The sequence below is a fragment of the Bombina bombina genome, chromosome 3 (genome assembly GCF_027579735.1).
Source record: "Bombina bombina isolate aBomBom1 chromosome 3, aBomBom1.pri, whole genome shotgun sequence".
Taxonomy (NCBI): domain Eukaryota; kingdom Metazoa; phylum Chordata; class Amphibia; order Anura; family Bombinatoridae; genus Bombina; species Bombina bombina.
The window spans coordinates 704319427-704338952 of NC_069501.1; the positions used below are offsets into that span (position 1 = coordinate 704319427).

The 19526-nt window shown below is 40.1% G+C and overlaps 1 protein-coding gene across 1 annotated transcript in view; it reads left to right on the forward strand.

Annotated features, from left to right (window-relative positions):
• ATP2A3 (ATPase sarcoplasmic/endoplasmic reticulum Ca2+ transporting 3) overlaps positions 1–19526 on the forward strand; it is a 521243-nt gene that overhangs the window by 361108 nt on the left and 140609 nt on the right. The window contains exons 6-8 of the mRNA XM_053707504.1: positions 9047–9127; positions 13202–13287; positions 16038–16502. Of these exons, the coding sequence (XP_053563479.1) occupies positions 9047–9127; positions 13202–13287; positions 16038–16502 (632 nt within the window). The remainder of the gene's footprint in view (positions 1–9046; positions 9128–13201; positions 13288–16037; positions 16503–19526) is intronic.

Consider the following 19526-nt stretch of genomic DNA (forward strand, 5'->3'; position numbering starts at 1 on the left):
AGTGAATTTTTCCCCTAAGTCCAATCTTCTGGCAATTCCTTCCAAGAGTAGTACCTTGTTAGGTCCTGCTTGTCAGGATAAGATGAAAGACCCGAAGGAGTTGCCCCCAATCCAGGTTCATACCAAATGGTGGGTCGATTCTCATGTTTATTTTCAAACATGGATATAAGATGTCCCTTATAGACTACGGTCATAGTGTTTCAGGGTTAATAAATAGACTTGATGTCTTTCCTTCCAGAGGCAGGTTCCTTCTCTCTCATTTATCTGCAGATCAGATAAAAAGAGAGGCGTTCTTGAAATGTGTACAGGATTTTTCCTCCCTGGCAGTTATAGTTCCAGAACAGGAACAGGGTCTAGGTATCTATTCCAATTGGTTCGTGGTTCCCAAAAAAGAGGGAATTTTCCAACCTATTCTAAACCTGAAGTGTCTAAACAAGTTTCTCAGAGTACCGTCCATCAAGAGATAAACTATCCATTCCATTCTTCCTTTAGTACAAGAGGGTCACAGGGTCGGGCCTGGTTAGTACTTGGATGGGAGTCCACCTGGGAATACTAAGCTTTAAACGTACATATACCTGAAGGATGTATACCTTCATGTTCCCATTCTGGGATTTTTGCAGATTTCTGAGATTTGACTGTTAGGTTGAACACTTTCAGTTTGTGGCTCTTCCGTTTGGCCTTGCCACAGCTCCCAGAATTTTTTTGAAGGCTCTGGGGGATCTCTTGGCAGTGATCCAGTCTCTGGGAATTGCCGGGGGTGCCCTACCTGGACGACATATTGGATCAGGTGCCTTCTTTTCAACAAGCAAACTCTCACGCAGAGGTCTTGTTGTTCTTTCTACATTCACACGGATGGGTAGTGAATATGGGAAAGAGTTCCCTTGTTCCAGCTACAAGGGTAGATTTCTTAGGGATCATAATAATTTCCCTATTGATGAAAATATTTCCGACAGAGGTTAGAAGATCCGGAATTCTTGCCTCTTTACAGTCTTCTGTTTGGCCATCAGTGGCTTAATGTATGGAGGTAATTGGTCTGATGGTTGCTTTCATGGACAAGCATTAATTTTGCTCATTTCCATTTGAGAGCTCTGCAGTCTTGCATGCTCAGTCAATGGAGCGGGGACCATGCAGATCTGTCTCAGATGCTAGATCTAGCTCAGTCGACAAGAGACTCTCTCCCATGGTGGTTTTCTCAGGAACATCTGTCTCAGGGAATATGCTTTTGGAGACCTTCCTGGGTGATTGTGACCACGGATGCCAGCCTGCTGGGCTGTGGAGCAGTCTGGGTCTCGTTAAAGGCTCAGGGACTCTGGACTTGGGAGAAATCTGCTCTTCCTGTAAACATCTTGGAGTTTGGAGTGATTTACAATGCTCTGATGGCTTGGCCTCAACTGCCCCTAGCTCGGATTATCAGGTTCCAGTCAGACAATGGAACCTCGGTGGCTTACATCAAGCACCAGGGAGGAACTCGGAGTTGCTTATCCATGAAGGAGTTGGCTCTGATTATTCAGTGGGCCGAAGCTCATAATTGTTGTCTATCTGCCATCCTCATTCCAGGAGTAGGCAACTGGGAAGCTGATTTTCTGAGCAGACATATTCTCTTACCCCAGAGAGTGGGAACTCCATCCAGAGGTGCGGAGGTGTTCTCCAGCTAAACCATCAGATGGGTGGTGCCGGAGCTGGATCTGATGGAGTATCGGCAGCATGCCAAGCTTCCAAGGTAAGGGTCAAGGGATCTACAGGCCGCTCTGATAGGGGCTCTAGCGGTCCCTTGGGATTTCAGGCTGGGTTACCTGTTTCCTCCGTTTGCTCTCCTTCCATGAGTCATTGCTCGTAGCACACAGGAGAGAGCGTTGGTGATTCTAATAGCCCTTGCGTAGCCTCACAGGATCTGGTATGCAGACCTAGTGGATATGTGGTCTTTTCCACCTTAGAGACTGTCTCTGAGGAAGGACTTTCTGATCAGGGTCCCTTCCTTTATCCAAATCTTGTCGGTCATTGAGACCATGATTCAGGCTTGCAAGCCTGTTACTAGAAAGATTTACCATAAGCTATGGCACAAATATCTTTCTTGGTGTGAATCCAAGGGCTACTTTTGGAGTAGGGTCAGGATTCCTAAGATTTTGTCCTTTCTCCAGGAAGGTCTGGAGAAAGGTTTGTCAATCGGTACTCCGAAGGGTCAGATTTCTGCACTATCTTTTTGGCCTCTTAAGCTTCTGATGAATGTGCCAGATGTGCAATCTTTTTGTCAGGCCTTGGTCAGAATCAGGCCTCTGTTTAAGTCTGTTACTCCTCCTTGGAGCCTTAACCTTGTTCTCAAGGTTTTTGCAGCTGGTTTTCTTTTAAGGAACGTTTGTTGAACAACTTGGATGTTGTGCATGCCTTTTATTTTCAGGCGTCTAGGATTTTCGCCAGTCTTCTGCCCTGTTTGTTTATTTCTCTGGGAAACGTGAGGGTCAGAAAGCCTCTGTTACTTCTCTTTTCCCTCTGGTTGAGACGTTTAATTCGTTTTGTTTGAGACTGCTGGTCAGCAGCCTCCTAAGAGAATTACGGCTCATTCCACTAGAGCTATTTCTTCTTCTTGGGGTTTTAAAAAATGAAGCTTCTGTAGAACAAATTTTCAAGGCTGCAACTTGGTCTTTTCTGTATACTTTTTCAAAATTTTACAAATTTGATGCTTTTGTCTCAGCTGAGGCTTCTTTTGGGAGAAAGGTTCTTCAAGCGATGGTGCCTTCTGTTTAGGTCTGCCTGTCTTGTCCATCCCTATTCATCTGTAATTGATGAATCCGTGGACTCACCATATCTTAGGAAAGAAAACAAGATTTATGCTTACCTGATAAATATATTTCTTTCCGGATATGGTGAGTCCACGGCCACGCTCTTTATTTTAAGACAGTAATTTTTTGACTGAACCTCAGGCACCTCTATACCTTTTGTTTCTCCATTTTTCTCCATTTCCCTTTGGTCGAATGACTGGGGTTTGTGGGAAGGGGAGTGATACTTAACAGATTGGTTGTGGTGCTCTTTGCCTCCTCCTGCTGGCCAGGAGTGATATTCCCAACAGGAATTGATGAATCCATGGACTCACCATATCTGGAAAGAAAGAAATTTATCAGGCAAACATAAATCTTGTTTTTTTTGTGTTAAGAGATAAAAGTATATATCTAAATATCCCTACAAAACAAGTCAGCATGACAACAACCTCTGAAAATGTCTGTTTTATAGATATATATTTTACTGTATATGTGTGTGTGTATATGTATATATATATATATATATATATATATATATATATATATATATATATATATATATATACATACAGTCGTAAGCAAATGTTTAGGCACTCCTGACAATTTCCATGATTTTCATTTATAAATAATCGGGTGTTTGGATCAGCAATTTCATTTTGATCTATTAAATAACTGAAGGACACAGTAATATTTTAGTAGTGAAATGAGGTTTATTGGATTAACAGAAAATGTGCAATATGCATCAAAACAAAATTAGACAGGTGCATAAATTTGGGCACCCCAACAGAAATATTGCATCAATATTAAGTAGAGCCTCCTTTAGCAGAAATAACAGCCTCTAGGTGCTTCCTATAGCCTGTAATGAGTGTCTGGATTCTGGATGAAGGTATTTTGGACCATTCCTCCTTGCAAAACATCTCCAGTTCAGTGAGGTTTGATGTTGCCGAGCATGGACAGCCCACTTCAAATCACCCCACAGATCTTCAATGATATTCAGGTCTGGAGACTGGGATGGCCATTCCAGAAAATTGTACTTGTTCCTCTGCATAATTGCCAGAGTAGATTTTGAGCAGTGTTTTGGGTCATTGTCTTGTAGAAATATCCAGCTCCGGCATAACTTCAACTTTTCGGACTGATTCCTCAACATTATTCTCAAGCATCTGCTGATATTGAGTGGAATCCATGCAACCCTCAACTTTAACAAGATTCCCAGTACCGGCACTGGCCACACAGCCCCACAGCATGATGAAACATCCACCAAATTTTACTGTGGCTAGCAAGTGTTTGTCTTGGAACGCTGTGTTCTTTTGTCGCCATGCATAACGCCCCTTGTTATGACCAAATAACTCAATCTTTGTTTCATCAGTCCACAGCACCTTCTTCCAAAATGAAGCTGGCTTGTACAAATGTGAGTTTGCATACCTCAAGCGACTCTGTTTGTGGCGTGTGTGCAGAAAAGGCTACTTCCGCATGACTCTCCCATACGCTGAATTGTTGAACGATGCACAGTGACGCCATCTGCAGCAAGATGATGTTGTAGGTCTTTGGAGGTGGTCGGTGGGCTGTTTTTGACCATTTTTTCACCATCCTTTTGCCTCTCCAATATTTTACTTCTGGTTTTAACAAGAACTGTGCCTGTGGTCTTCCATTTCCTCACTATGTTCCTCACAGTGGACACTGACAGCTTAAATATCTGCAATAGCTTTTTGTAGCCTTTTCCTAGACCATAATGTTGAACAATCTTTGTTTTCAGGTCATTTGAGAGTTGTTTTGAGGCCCCCATGTTGCCACTCTTCAGAGGAGAGTCAAAAAGAACAACTTCTTGCAATTGGCCACCTTAAGTACCTTTTCTCATGGTTGGATGCACCTGTCTATGAAGTGCAAGGCTAAATGGGCTCACCAAACCAATTGTGTGTTCCAATTAATCAGTGCTAGGTAGTTACAGGTAATCAAATCAACAAAATAACAAGGGTGCCCAAATTTATGCACCTGTCTAATTTCGTTTTGATGCATATTGCACATTTTCTGTTAATCCAATAAACCTAATTTCTCTACTAAAATATTATTGTATCCTTCAGTTATTTGATAGATCAAAATGAAATTGCTGATCCAAACACCCAATTATTTATAAATGAAAATCATGGAAATTGTCAGGGGTGCCTGACATATGACTGTGCCTGACATATGACTGTGTATATATATATACATATATATATATATATATATAATATATATATATATATAATTATTCTTTATTTATTAAGTGCCAACAGATTCCACAGCGCTGCCCATGGGTACAAGGATAATAGTACAATGGAGAAACAATACAAAAAAAAAAAAATTACATACAGATACAGGGGGAATTGAGGGCCCTATTCCCAAGGGTAGATGGGTAGGAGGATGGGAAACAGAAGGTGGGGACTGCAAAGGTGAGAATGAAATTAGTGAGGAGATAGATGAGGGCAACTGTTAGTTAAGTGAAGTTAGTTTGTTAATGATTCAGGTGGTAAGCTTCCCTGGACAGAAAAGTCTTAAGGGAACGTTTAAAGGAGGAGGGCAAGTCTGACAGCTCGAGGAAGTGCATTCCAGAGGGTTGGTGCCGCTCTAGAGAAGTCCTGTAGTCTAGCATGAGAGGAGGTGATGGTAGAAGACAAAAGAAGCAGGTCATTGTTGGCTCTTAGGGGGCGGGCAGGTTTATATTTGTTGATGAGTGAGGACAGGTAGGGTGGGGCAGTTTTGGTGAGGGCTTTGTAGGTCAGGGTGAGAATTTGAATTAAACTCTGCTGTGAATGGGGAGCCAGTGAAAGGACTCACAGAGAGGTGCAGCAGAAACAGAGCATCAATAGAGGTGGATTAGCCTGCAGATGTATTTAGGATGGATTGGAGGGGAGAGAGGCGGAAGAGAGGGAGGCCAGTTAGTAAGTTGTTACAGTAGTCGGGAAATTCCCAGGGAGTGGATTAGCTATTTAGTAGTTTCAGCACTCAGAAACGGACACATTTTGGAGATATTGCATAGGTGGTTGCGGTAGGATGAAGATTGCAATTGGATGTGGGGAATGAGGGACAGATTTGAGTCAAGCGTCACTCCGAGGCAGCGGACTTGGGGTGATGGGGAGATAGTGGTGCCGCCAACAGTGATGGAAAAATTTGAAACTTGAGTAGAGTTAGAGGGGGGAATTAGAAGTAGTTCGGTCTTGGACATGTTTATTTTTAAGTAGTGAGAGGCCATCCAGGAGCAAATGCCAGATAAGCAGTCACTGATGTGAGAATTGACAGATAGAGAGTGCAGGTTTGGAAAAGTAGACCTGGGTATCATCAGCATAGAGGTGATAGCTGAAGCAATTGCTGTTGATACGTTTGCCCAGTGAAGAAGTGTAATTAGAGAAGAGTAGAGGACCCAGGACAGAGCCTTGAGGTACTCCCAACAGACAGAGGCAATAGAGAGGAGCAGTTGCCAGCAAAAGAGACAGAGAAAGATCTGTTAGAGAGATAAGAGTGAATCTAGGAGAGGGCAGTGTCACAGAGCCCAAGAGAGCTGAGAGTCCGTAGGAGAAGGGGATGGTCAACAGTGTCAAAGGCAGCAGAGAGGTCAAGTAAGATGAGAATAGAGTAGTAGCCTTTGTTTTTAGCAGAAAGGAGATCATTGGTAACCTTGGTGAGGGCAGTCTCAGTTGAGTGTTGGGGACAGAAGCCAGATTGCAGGGGTTCAAGCAATGAGTTGGAGGACAGGAATTGGGTTAGGCAATTGAAAACTAGTTTTTCAAGGAATTTTGAAGCTAGCGGTAGCAGGGATATGGTGCAGTAGTTTGCATTAGAGTTAGGGTCAAAGGAGGTTTTTTTAAAGATGGGGTGACCTTTGCATGTTTGAAGGAGGCAGGGAATGAGCCAGTAGAAAGGGATAGGTTGAATATGTGAGTAAGAGCTGGAGTGAGAGTGGGAGACAGAGGAGGAATTAGATGTGAAGGAATAGGGTCAAGTGGGCAGGTAGTGAGGTGTGAGGAAGACAAAAGGGAAGCCACTTCACTCTCAATGGTTGGGAGGAGGGTGCAGGGAGTGGCAGAGGGGGTGACTGGGAGTGAAGTTGGGAGATTGCAGGCTTGTGTTGGGATGTTTCTTCGATTGGTAAGTGTTTTATTGAAAAAGAAGTCAGCCAGGTCTTAAGCACTGAATGCAGATGAGGGGGGGGGGGTGCAGGTGGGTAGAGGAGAGAGTTGAAAATAGTGAAGAGTCTTTTAGGGTTTGAAGAGTGAGTGGATATAAGAGAAGAGAAGTAGGTTTGCTTAGCTAAATGAAGGGAAGAGGTGTAAGAGTAAAGAATGAACTTATAGTGCATGAAATCAGGTTCAGAACAGGATTTCCTCCAGGCACGTTCAGCAGTGTGGGAGCATTTTTGTTGGTGGCGTGTTTGTTGGGAGTGCCAGGGCTGGAGCTGACGACGTGGAGCAAAAGTGTCAGGTGCAGTGGATAGAGTATTATTATAGTGGGTTATAGCAAGGTTAGGGCAGGATATCGTGGACGTGTGGGGGAGGCGTATTTGAATAAGATTGGAGAGTTGGGGAAGGTCCAAAGTGTGCAGATTTCTACTGGTGCGGGGGGGGAAGTAGGTTTAGCATGTATATTAGTATTAAAGGTGAGCAGATGGTGGTCTGAGATGGGCAGCAGGCAACATCAGAGAGAGAGCATAGATAGGAGAATACCAGATCAATTGAGTGTCCATCACGGTGGGTAGGGAATAGGGTGGATTGTGAGCGGTCGAAGGAGTTAGTAAGTGAGAGAAGTTTAGAGGCAGCAAGGGCAGATGGGTTGTCAATGGGGATTTTGAAGTCCCCCAGAATTAGGGTAGCTGTATTTGTAGAGAGAAAGTGAGGAAGCCAGGGAACAAAGTTGTCAAGGAATTGGGAGGTTGGTCCAGGGGGGCGATAGATAACTGCCACTCTGAGAGAGAGGGGGGGAGAACAGGCGAATGCAGTGGACTTCAATGGAAGAAAAAGAGAGAGAGATGGAAATGGAGATAGGTACTTATAGGAGCAGGAGGGGGGAAGTAAGATGCCAACACCGCCATCATGTCTCTCACTTGGCCTATGTGTGTGGCTAAAGTGAAGACCACCATGAATGAGAGCAGCATGGGAAGCAGTGTCAGAGGAAGATAGCCAGGTTTCAGTAATTGCTAAAAGGTTGAAAGCGTTGGAAACAAACAGGTCGTGAACAGTTGTAAGTTTATTCTAATCAATTTATTCTTAAATAAATATATATATATATATATATATATATATATATATATATATATATATATATATATATATATATATATATATATATATATATATTTAAGAATAAATTGATTTTATTCTTGTATGTGAAGAACATTGAAATGTGAAATATTCATATTTCATGTTGGGTTTTCACACTTGAGTAAACACGATCTGATGGGTTTTTCCCCACTTTTTCTACTCCATTGTAGTCAATGGGGGAATACGTTAATGCAGTCTCAATATTCATATTTGAAACTTTTTGCATGCATCGAGTTAGCACTTGTGCACAAACTTTTTACCTTCAAGTGTAATACAAGTGCAACCCAACATGCAAAAAGCCTCCGCTAGCAAAGTTAACGCACGAGCGGGAGTTCTAATTTGCACTCCACTTATAGGGGCCTATTTATTAATGTGCGAGTGGACATGATCCAATATTGTGGATCATGTCCGCCACACATCGATAAATGCAGACAGCATATGCTGTCTGCATTTATCATTGCGCCAGCAGTTCTTGTGAACTGCTGGTGCAACGCCGCCTCCTGCAGATTCACGGCCAATCGGCCGCCAGCAGGGGATGTCAATCAACCTGATCGTATTGGATCAGGTTGATTTTCGGCGATGTCTGTCCACCACCACAGAGCAGGCGGACAGGTTATGGAGCAGCAGTCTTTAGACCGCTGCTTCATAACTTGTGTTTCTGGCGAGCATGAAGGCTCTCCAGAAACACGGGGCTTCAAGCTCCATACGGAACTTGATAAATATGCCCCATAATCTAACCCTAAATTGGCATGAAAAATATATATCTAAAGTTGTGCTTTATATATTTTGCTATTTAATTGCTTGTACATCACTATAAAGATATATTACTTACTCTTTGGCTATACACAGACCAAAAACAACACATTTCACATTCAATACTTTGTATAAAACATATATAATTTCAGTTTTAGTAGGTATAGAGTTAGCTTGCATTGACAGGAATTGTGCTGTTTATTGTATTTGTTAAGCATTAATAGTATTTTCTTATTTTCATTTTCTTAGTTGGTGATAAAGTACCGGCTGATATACGAATTATTGAGATTCGATCAACTACGCTACGTGTGGATCAATCTATTCTGACAGGTGACCAAACATCTTAAATATCTCATCAGCCACTTTATAAAGAGGTTTTTAATAGATTTCCAGAAAGTGTAGAACTAATATGAAGAATAATGCTCACATAGGAATCTACAGCAAGGAAGACCAACTGGCGGCCATGGGTCACATGCAATCTTCTTCAGCCCTCAGAAAAAGCAAAACTTAGAATTTGTGCCATAGATTTGTGGCCCAAGGAAAAAGTAGAGCGGAAAATGTGTGCTTTTGTGGCTTCTGGTGGGCTTCCTGTAGAGGACTACAGCAGATAGAGTGCACCCTATAACCTTACCTAAAATCTAAATTTAAATGCAACCTTAAAGCTTCATAAATATAAATCTGCAGTCCCCATGTGTTTACTATCACTGATCTACATGACAGTTTTTAGAAAAGATCTTTGTTTTTTATTCTGAGATTGGTAATAATACCATAGTAAAAAACATTCAACTTTTTTAAGTAGACAACCCAAGTTATTGATCTAGGCCAATTTTGGTATATTTCATGCCAGCATTTCACAGCCAAATGCGATCAAATAAAAAAAAAAATTGTAAATTTTTTCACAAACTTTGGGTTTCTCACTGAAATTATTTACATACCGCTTGTGCAATCATGGCACAAATGATTGTAAATGTTTCTCTGGGATCCCCATTTTCCTGAAATACCAGAAATATGTGGCTTTGTCATTGCTTTTTGGTAATTAGATGGCCGCTAATTGCAGCTGCACAACACATTTCTATTATTCCCGGCAGTGAAGGGGTTAATTAGGTAACTTAAAAGGTTAATTTTAGCTTTAGTGTAGAGATTACACACCCACCTGACAATTCCCACCCCCTGATCCAGGCTGATCCCTCTCAAACAGCTCTCTGCCCTCTCTCACCCCCAACTGGTCAACTCCATCTTAAGTACTGGCAGTCTGCCATTATGGAAATGTAAGGGATTTTTTTTTTAAATAAACTCTATATATATATATATATATATATATATATTGTTGTTTATATTTTCTGCAGTGTAGATTTCCCCCTTACCCCCCACCCTCCTGACCCCCCCAAACAGCTCTCTAAACTTCCCCTTCCCTAGCTATTCGTGCCATCTTAGGTACTGGCAGTTGTCTGCCAGTACCTGTAAACATTTTTTTTTTTATTATTATTATATCTATATATACAGTATCTCACAAAAGTGAGTACACCCCCCACGTTTTTGTAAATATTTTATTATATCTTTTCATGTGACAACACTGAAGAAATTACACTTTGCTAAAATGTAAAGTAGTAAGTGTACATCCTGTATAACAGTGTAAATTTGCTGTCCCCTCAAAATAACTCAACACACAGCCATTAATGTCTAAACCGTTGGCAACAAAAGTGAGTACACCCCTAAGTGGAAATGTCCAAATTGGGCCCAAAGTTTCAATATTTTGTGTGGCCACCATTATTTTCCAGCACTGCCCTAACCATCTTGGGCATGGAGTTCACCAGAGCTTCACAGGTTGCCACTGGAGTCCTTTTCCACTCCTCCATTGACATCATAGAGCTGGTGGATGTTAGAGACCTTGCGCTCCCCGACTTTCCATTTGAGGATGCCCCACAGATGCTCAATAGGGTTTAGGTCTGGGAAATGCTTGGCCAGTCCATCACCTTTACCCTCAGCTTCTTTAGCAAGGCAGTGGTCATCTTGGAGGTGTGTATGGGGGTCATTATCATGTTGGAATACTGCCCTGCGGCCCAGTCTCTGAAGGGAGGGGATCATGCTCTGCTTCAGTATGTCACAGTACATGTTGGCTTTCATGGTTCCCTCAATGAACTGTAGCTCCCAAGCGCCGGCAGCACTCATGCAGGCCAAGACCATGACACTCCCACCACCATGCTTGACTGTAGGCAAGACACACTTGTCTTTGTACTCCTCACCTGGTTGCCGCCACACACGCTTGACACCATCTGAACCCAATAAGTTTATCTTGGTCTCATCGGACCAAAGGACATGGTTCCAGTAATCCATGTGCTTAGTCTGCTTGTCTTCAGCAAATTGTTTGCGGGCTTTCTCCTGCATCATCTTTAGAAGAGGCTTCCTTCTGGGATGAAAGCAATGCAGACAAATATGATGCAGTGTGCGGCGTATGGTCTGAGCACTGACGGACTGATCCCCCCACTCCTTCAACCTCTGCAGCAATGCTGGCAGCACTCATACGTCTATTTTCCAAAGACATCCTCTGGATATGACGCTGAGCACGTGCACTCAGCTTCTTTGGTCGACCATGGCGAGGCCTGTTCTGAGTGGAACCTGTCATGTGAAACCACTGTATGGTCTTGCCCACCGTGTTGCAGCTCAGTTTCATGGTCTTGGCAATCTTCTTATAGCCTAGGCCGTCTTTATGTAGAGCAACAATTCTTTTTTTCAGATCCTCAGAGAGTTCTTTGCCATGAGGTGCCATGTTGAACTTCCAGTGACCAGTATGAGAGAGTGTGAGAGCGATAACACCGAATTTAACACACATGCTCCACATTTACACCTGAGACCTTGTAACACTAATGAGTCACATGACCCGGAGAGGGAAAATGACTAATTGGGCCCAATTTGGACATTTCCACTTAGGGGTGTACTCACTTTTGTTGCCATTGGTTTAGACATTAATGGCTGTGTGTTGAGGTATTTTGAGGGGACAGCAAATTTACACTGTTATACAGGCTGTACACTCACTACTTTACATTGTAGCAAAGTGTAATTTCTTCAGTGTTGTCACATAAAAAGATATAATAAAATATTTACAAAAATGTGAGAGGTGTAATCACTTTTGTGCGATACTGTGTGTGTATATGTATGTATGTGTGTGTGTGTGTATATATATATATATATATATATATATATATATATATATGTATGTATATATATATATATTTATTCATTTTCTGTAGCTTAGTGTCCCTCCAACTTATCACACCCACAATCCTTAGTTAGGGGCCCCCTCACACCACCTCATCCCCTTTTCTGCAGTGTAGCTGACCCATCCCTCCCTGTCCCTTTATTTTATTTTTTTCTGCAGCATAGTTCCCTCCCCTTTCCTCCCCACTCTGTTGCTAAACCGCCCACCCGCTTCCCGCCCCCACACCTCCTGCCGGCACCAGCAGAAGATCATTACAGATGGTGACACACACAGTGTCACCGTCTGTAACGATCAGGCATCTACCCTTATATGGAGTCGGAGCACCGATTGCGCTCCTGCTCCATATGCGGCAGATGCCTGAAGCTTCAGGAGCTCCAGCCCTCGAAACAAAGACATATATATATATATATATATATATATATATATATACGTCTTGCAGTACGATGGGCAAAGTACTGCAAGACATATATAAACGTCTTATTGGGTTAAGGGGTTAAAGGGACATGGGAGTCAAACTTAAACTTGCCTGATTCAGATACAGAGTATAGAAACATAGATTTCAACAGCAGATAAAAACCGTGATGAGAGCATAGTCTCTTCTTTTTAATTTTTTTTTAATTGCTTACTCCGGGAACTGATTTCTAACATAAGAGATCTCCGTCATGTCTCATTGACTATATTTCAGATTTTGTAAAATAAAACAGCTCCTACTATAGAAGCAGCTTAAATTGAGGCTATAGATATATAAAAAAGCAAGGTGATTAAATAAGGCAGAGATACAACCCAAGTACTCTGCAGAGTTTAAGTTTTTTAATGGAGTATGTGCTTGACCGTTGATATATAATTTTTTAATAAACTAGTATGGATGATATGTAAGTAAGACTGCAATTTATTGATTATGCTACACTGCACTTTTTTGTGCAAATGTCTTTTGCATTTTAGTATAAAGCAGATAAAAACCGCAGGCCCAAAAGATCTGCCTACAATACTTTATATACTTTATAAAATGGTCTTAATATAATAAGGGAAAAATTTGTATTTGTAATGCTATTAACTATTAATCTGCAAAATAGGAACAAAGAATAGTAGTCATGCAGATGTTTATAAACCTATATATAATTGTGTTTGTATTATGTTCTGGAAAATAGGTTCTGCATTATCATTTTTTTATTTTATTTTTTATGTAGGTGAATCTGTGTCAGTAATCAAGCATACTGACCCCATACCAGACCCAAGGGCTGTTAATCAAGACAAGAAGAACATGCTTTTTTCTGTAAGTAATCAAATGCATTTTTGGTTACCATGGCAATCTCTGTAAGAAAGGAACATTTGTGTCCACCAGTATGTATTATTCTTTTTATGTAACGTAACTCATGTTCCTTTAAAACCTACCATCCATAGTGCTATAAATCTTTATTTAATTTACTTAATAGTTTCTGTACAGATCAGGGGCATAACTACCAGGGTCTCCACTGATACTGGCCCGTCCTTTTAAGGGGTCTGTTGCTGCTCAAACAAAATCAGATTTCAGAGCAGCTTACTTACAGGGCTGCAGTTTTTCTAATTAACACTAGAGGTTGCTTAAACTTACGGTGACTGAAAAATAACCTAGAAAAAGAAATCTCTGCACAGAAGGCAAGCAGTTTGCTGTAGTAACGTTTTCTTAGAACTGTAGTGTTTGTTAGGGGAGTTTGCTAGACTACACATTAACTCCCTCGTGTGTATGTATGTGTGCATGTTTTTGTGTATGTGTGTATATTGTATGCATGAGTTTGTATGTGTGCATGCTTGTGTATATATGTGTGCATGTGTTTGTATATGCGTGCGTATGTAGGTATGTATGTGCGCGCGCTTGTGTGTGTATAATATAAATTTATATATAGCTATTATATATAGATAGGGATATGAGGGAGGAGATAATACCACAATATAATTAGTTTAAAGGGCAACCCTTTGACATAATATGCACACTATGAGTAAAGAAGGACTAAATGACATACATTACTGTCACTTTAAAGAAAGGGAAATTTGCACACAAAAACGTTTTAGAGAGAACAAAGTTCCTCTCATATTTATTAGCTGCAACTACCAGGTGTCAGAATTGGATATCATTTACAAGGATAAAAGTGATATATGTGACATACAAATTAGCAAACAGTATGAAAACAAAACAAACATATATACAAAAGAAATTGGAAGAAATTCAGGAGGATACCAACTCCCAGGGTAGAGAGGCTAATACGGTAAATATGTATACAAAGGATAGCAACAAACTTCTGCTAATTAAGCTGGCCAGCTAACTACCGTAAACAGACCAAACATGGGGGTACCTCCCAAAAGCGTCCACCTTTGTGCTACTCCAGAGAGAACTGTATAATGGAGGCTGGTAAACAGTTAGTAGAAAAATGGCTGCGTCATGCCATAAAGCTGTACAAACAAACTGCCTGCATGCTCCTCTCCTTGGAGCTTCCAAAGCTCATAGCAGTGATGTCACAGTAATGGTGTGTCAGCAGCCATACACACCTCTCCTCCAATTGGTGGAATCTTGATCTCTCTGCACAAATCACAACAGAGCCCGTCCTGGCTCAAACAATTGTGATACAAAAGACTGTAGATTAGTGCAAGCACATAGGTAGATCGTCCAGCTGAGAGCAAAGCATGGCTATCTCAACTCTTGCAGTGTACTTCGTTCAAAAAAAACTTGCTTGGTGGGGTAAAACCGGACACATTTCTGAGGTCACTCCTGGATATCCGGAAGACTCCTCACACCAACTTCACAGGACACTGCAAACTCACAGACCTCACACGAAAGTCAAATGTCCCAATTTTCAATGAGAATAATGAGCACAGATGTTAGCAGTGTCCACATACAAGAAACACATTCAGTGTCCAGGTAAACACACTTGGTGCCTTCTTTACTCATAGTGCGCGTTATATATAGCTATGCTTTGGAAGGCGTAATGATCAAATGTGGGGGGCCCTGCCATAGACTTTGCCTTAGGTTTTAGTAAGGCCTCTGATAAAGATCCAACATAAGATGGTTTATTACAAGAACCCAAATGCACATTATAACGACTGTATGAGCAAGCCTTCACTTCTCAAACAATATAACAACAAGCATAAATATGTGTAGGTAACATATGATTTTGATGAGAACCCTTCCAGTAATGCATGTTGACGTAAGTCATGTTTTATATATTCCACTGTATGTGAAAAGCAAAACTGCTTACAGTTTCTGCTTTAAACATCTGTGCTTTATTATGATTTTATTATCTTATTGAGAGGTTCTGGTGACATCATAAATGAAAGAGGATTATACGGCCCCGATTCTAAATAATTTGCTGGTCAAAATGTGTTTTTTTTACTCCAACACTGGCAGGGGCAGCCCTCCTAAAATTCTATATATAAAAAAGGGACTGTTGCTGAGAGTGGCAAGATGTCTCCCATACAAATGAGAGTGCTCTGCTAGGTAAAAGTTTGCAATGGAGGACAAAGTACAAAGAGGGAGACAGGCGTGTTTTAAAATGGAAATATTATGCTTAATACAAATCAAATTACACTGTTTACTCTGTACCTTAAATTTGCTGTAATTTTCGTGTACAAAAGTTATCCTTTCAGAATAATTAGTGTTTTGAGTATTTGGTGAAACTTTGCCTCTTTTTAACTGGTGACAACTGTAGTGCAAAAATGTTTATAGAATTAAGCTGGGATTTGAGAGAAAATTTAATATACACCTATGGAACTCCCATGTTTACCCCATTTTACAAAAAAAAATACAATTATGCTTTGTATTTTGTACTTTTAAGTACGAATTTCTTGCTTTTTTTCCAGTGTACTTAAATTTGTGTAATAATTTGTTTTAATGTGTTTTTACAGTAAATATTTAACATTCCAATGTTCTTTACTTAGAAGAAAATGCTCTTTGTATTTTCAAAAATATATTTATATAGCTATATAAGTATAGATATGTTTAACAAAAAAATATCATTAAAAAGTTCTGACTGTTATTGTATTACTTTTAAGGGCACTAATATTGCTGCTGGAAAAGCACTTGGAATTGTAATTGGAACTGGAGTTTTTACAGAAATTGGAAAAATCAGGAACCAGATGGTTGAAACTGAGCCAGAGAGGACTCCATTACAGCAGAAACTTGATGAATTTGGCCAGCAGTTATCAAAAGTAATTTCACTTGTCTGTGTGGCAGTCTGGGTCATAAATATTGGCCACTTCAATGATCCAGTGCATGGTGGCTCTTGGTTTCGTGGAGCTATCTACTACTTTAAGATTGCAGTGGCTTTGGCTGTAGCTGCTATTCCAGAGGGACTTCCAGCTGTTATTACTACTTGTCTAGCTCTTGGCACACGGCGCATGGCGAAAAAGAATGCCATAGTGAGAAGCCTTCCCTCAGTAGAGACACTGGGCTGCACTTCAGTTATTTGTTCTGACAAGACCGGCACTTTGACCACAAATCAGATGTCTGTGTCCAGGGTAGGTCAATTTTTCCATGACTTCTAAGTATGAAAAGCTAATCATTAATTTAATTTTGTAGGGTTGAACAAAACACAGCATTTTTCTTTGCATGATTAAGGTTTTAAAATATATTTCCTACTAAAAATGTCAAAGAAATATACTTAAAGGGACACTAAACCCATTTTTTTTCTTTCATGATTCAAATAGAGCATGCAATTTTAAGCAACTTTCTAATTTACTACTCCTATCAATTTTTCTTCGTTCTCTTGCTATCTTTATTTAAAAAGCAGGAATTTAAAGCTTAGGAGCCAGCCCATTTTAGGTTCAGCACCCTGGATAGTGCTTGCTTATTGGTGGCTACATTTATCAAACCAATAAGCAAGCATAACCCAGGTTCTGAACCAAAAATGGGCCGGCTCTTGAGCTTTACATTCCTTCTTTTTAAATAAAGAGAGCAAGAGAACGAAGGAAAATTGATAATAGGAGTAAATTAGAAAGTTGTTTAAAATTGCATGCTCTATCCGAATCATTAAAGAAAAATGTGGGTTTAATGTTTCTTTAAGTTATGTATGTGTGTGTCTATGTTCGTATATACATTTTAAATGTAGCTTAAAACCCAACAAAACCTTTTCTATGATTAATGCTGTTAAACTGTAATAACTAAGCCTGCCTTTGGGCTCAGATGCATACTTTGTAGGTCAATGTTTTGCTGGTGGCATCATTTTTACTACTGAAAGTAGAATGGAATTAAGGTTTTATATAGTATCTTGAACTAAAGGTTCAAGTCTCAGAGTTTGCCTGGAAGAAGAAAAAAAAAAGTACACAGGGAAAGTCATTTTTAGCTGGATTATGTGAATCAATATAAAAAAATACATTGAACAAGTAAAAGTGTGCTGGGGGGGGGGGGGGTGTAGAGCTACAGAACCACACACACATGCAGGTATATGTACATATTCTCCAATCAGTATATCACCTAGAGAAGACTTTGTATACAGGCTTCTATACAATTTGTGTGTAATATGTATAATAACTCATCTCTTTGGAAATGGGATTATAATGTCTGCCTCTTTTGTGTAATTCTAATCAGTTGATTGTTTTGTTAAACCTCTGAGAAAGCCTCCTAGTTCTCCAGTGCTTTGCTGGCCATTAGAGTCAGCTGAAGCATAAATCTTTAGGCCGGTTTTAGAACAGATCAACAAGAAAGGAGAGCTCTGTTAATGTTTAACAGTTGGGAGTTCCCTGGATAAATAAAGGTGAAAGCTAATGGCAGGGATATGGATATTATTCATGGATTTCCAGACCTGTTGAATAGTTAAATATTTACTTAATAATAGTAGTGTGGCTTCATTGAACAATTGCATATCCTGTGCTAGTTCACAGCATAAACAGGCTATCTACATTACAGTGTGAACTGCACAGAGGTTGGCAGAATGTAGTACACAAGGAAGAGATTTTAATATTCTGTCTTCATTTACTGAAATTCATGACTTGAACTGTAAAATGTGCACTTTATGAAGTGCAGTCTTTTCTGGCAAAACTTTGTATAGAAAAAGTTCAAAAGTATGTGTATCCATCCATCTGCCACATCTGACAATATCTGCAATTTTGTGCCTGGTTAAATCAGAATTGTGCATTGTCCTTTTTTTATCTCCCCCCCCCCCCCCCCCCATTGTATTTGCCTTGTTAAATCACACTTCCAAAGATGAAGATGAACAGGAAACTGCTATAAATTATAGAATGTATTTATAGAACAGTTAATGTGCAACTTAGGACAGTGACATGAAATAATTAATGCTTGTTATAGGTTTACTACTAATAAAGATCCGATTAATGTTTTGTTCTTTTGGATCTTGACAAATGAGCTTGCTTTTTAAGTAAGTTGAGGCGCACAGTTTCTGCAAGTATTGTTTACCTTATGATATTAATATAATGCTTGTTTTATGGTTTTGATTTTTGAAACAGAATGAATACTTACTCATATGTTTTAGAAAATCCACAAATCCAAGCAGTCATTCTGTGTGTCGGCAGGATATCTTCATAACATTTGCAAGCATCAGAATTGATTGTCATGGGGACAGTAAACTTGTGTATTAATGAGGTTATCCATAGGGTTAACTGGATTGTCTGCAGTGGTGGTAGATCGTTTCACAAATAGCAGACCTTTTTTCTATTCCTTTCAATATCTCCAAAACACTAAGGGCTAAATTACAAGTGGAGCGCTAAATAGTGCTTTCGCTAGAGTGGTAACTGCGCTAGAAGTAAACCTTTTGCACTCGTCGTGTTGCGCTGGTATTACGAGTTGAAAGTTAAAAGTAATTGTTTCAGCGCTAACCCGCCGAATGCAAAAAGCCAAACTTATGCTATTGCGCACACGATAACCTATTGCCCCAGAGAAGTCAACCCGAATCGACATAAAACCCATACTCTAATAACCCCTAAACTGCCACATAGCACACAGCAAATCCCCACTACACTATAAACCCCTAAACTACCTTTTAAAAAATAAACTTGCCTGTGAAAGTAAAAAAAAAATATCTAATCTTATCTTAGAAAAAACTACCATTACTATAAAAAATAAACTCCCATTACCAAAAAAAGGGCCTTTTGTAGTCCAGTAAAAAAAGGGCCTTTAAGTCCAGTAAAAAGTTTAAGCAGTGAATACGATTGCATTTGCGCAATCGCATTTACTTTTGACTTGCAATATGAGTGCATATTACTGCTCAGCGCTATCCATAGAAAATACGGAGAGTGTAAATTTGCTAATTTTTGTGGTAATTTTAACAGCGTGCAACTTGTAATATGGATTTGAGTGTAAAGAACACTGCGATCTTACAATCGCACTTACGCTCCTCATGCAAACGATAACGCTCCACTTGTAATCTGGCCATAAATACTTTAGAGATAATTATTTGAGGATTTACATATAGTTAGAAAGTGAATTTGATACAAAGTGTTACTTCCTAAATCTGTCTCCTGGAGCAAACTCTTTAGTGTACACCCTTTTCCTCTTTCTCTCTTCCATCGCCTTTTCCTATCCTTCTT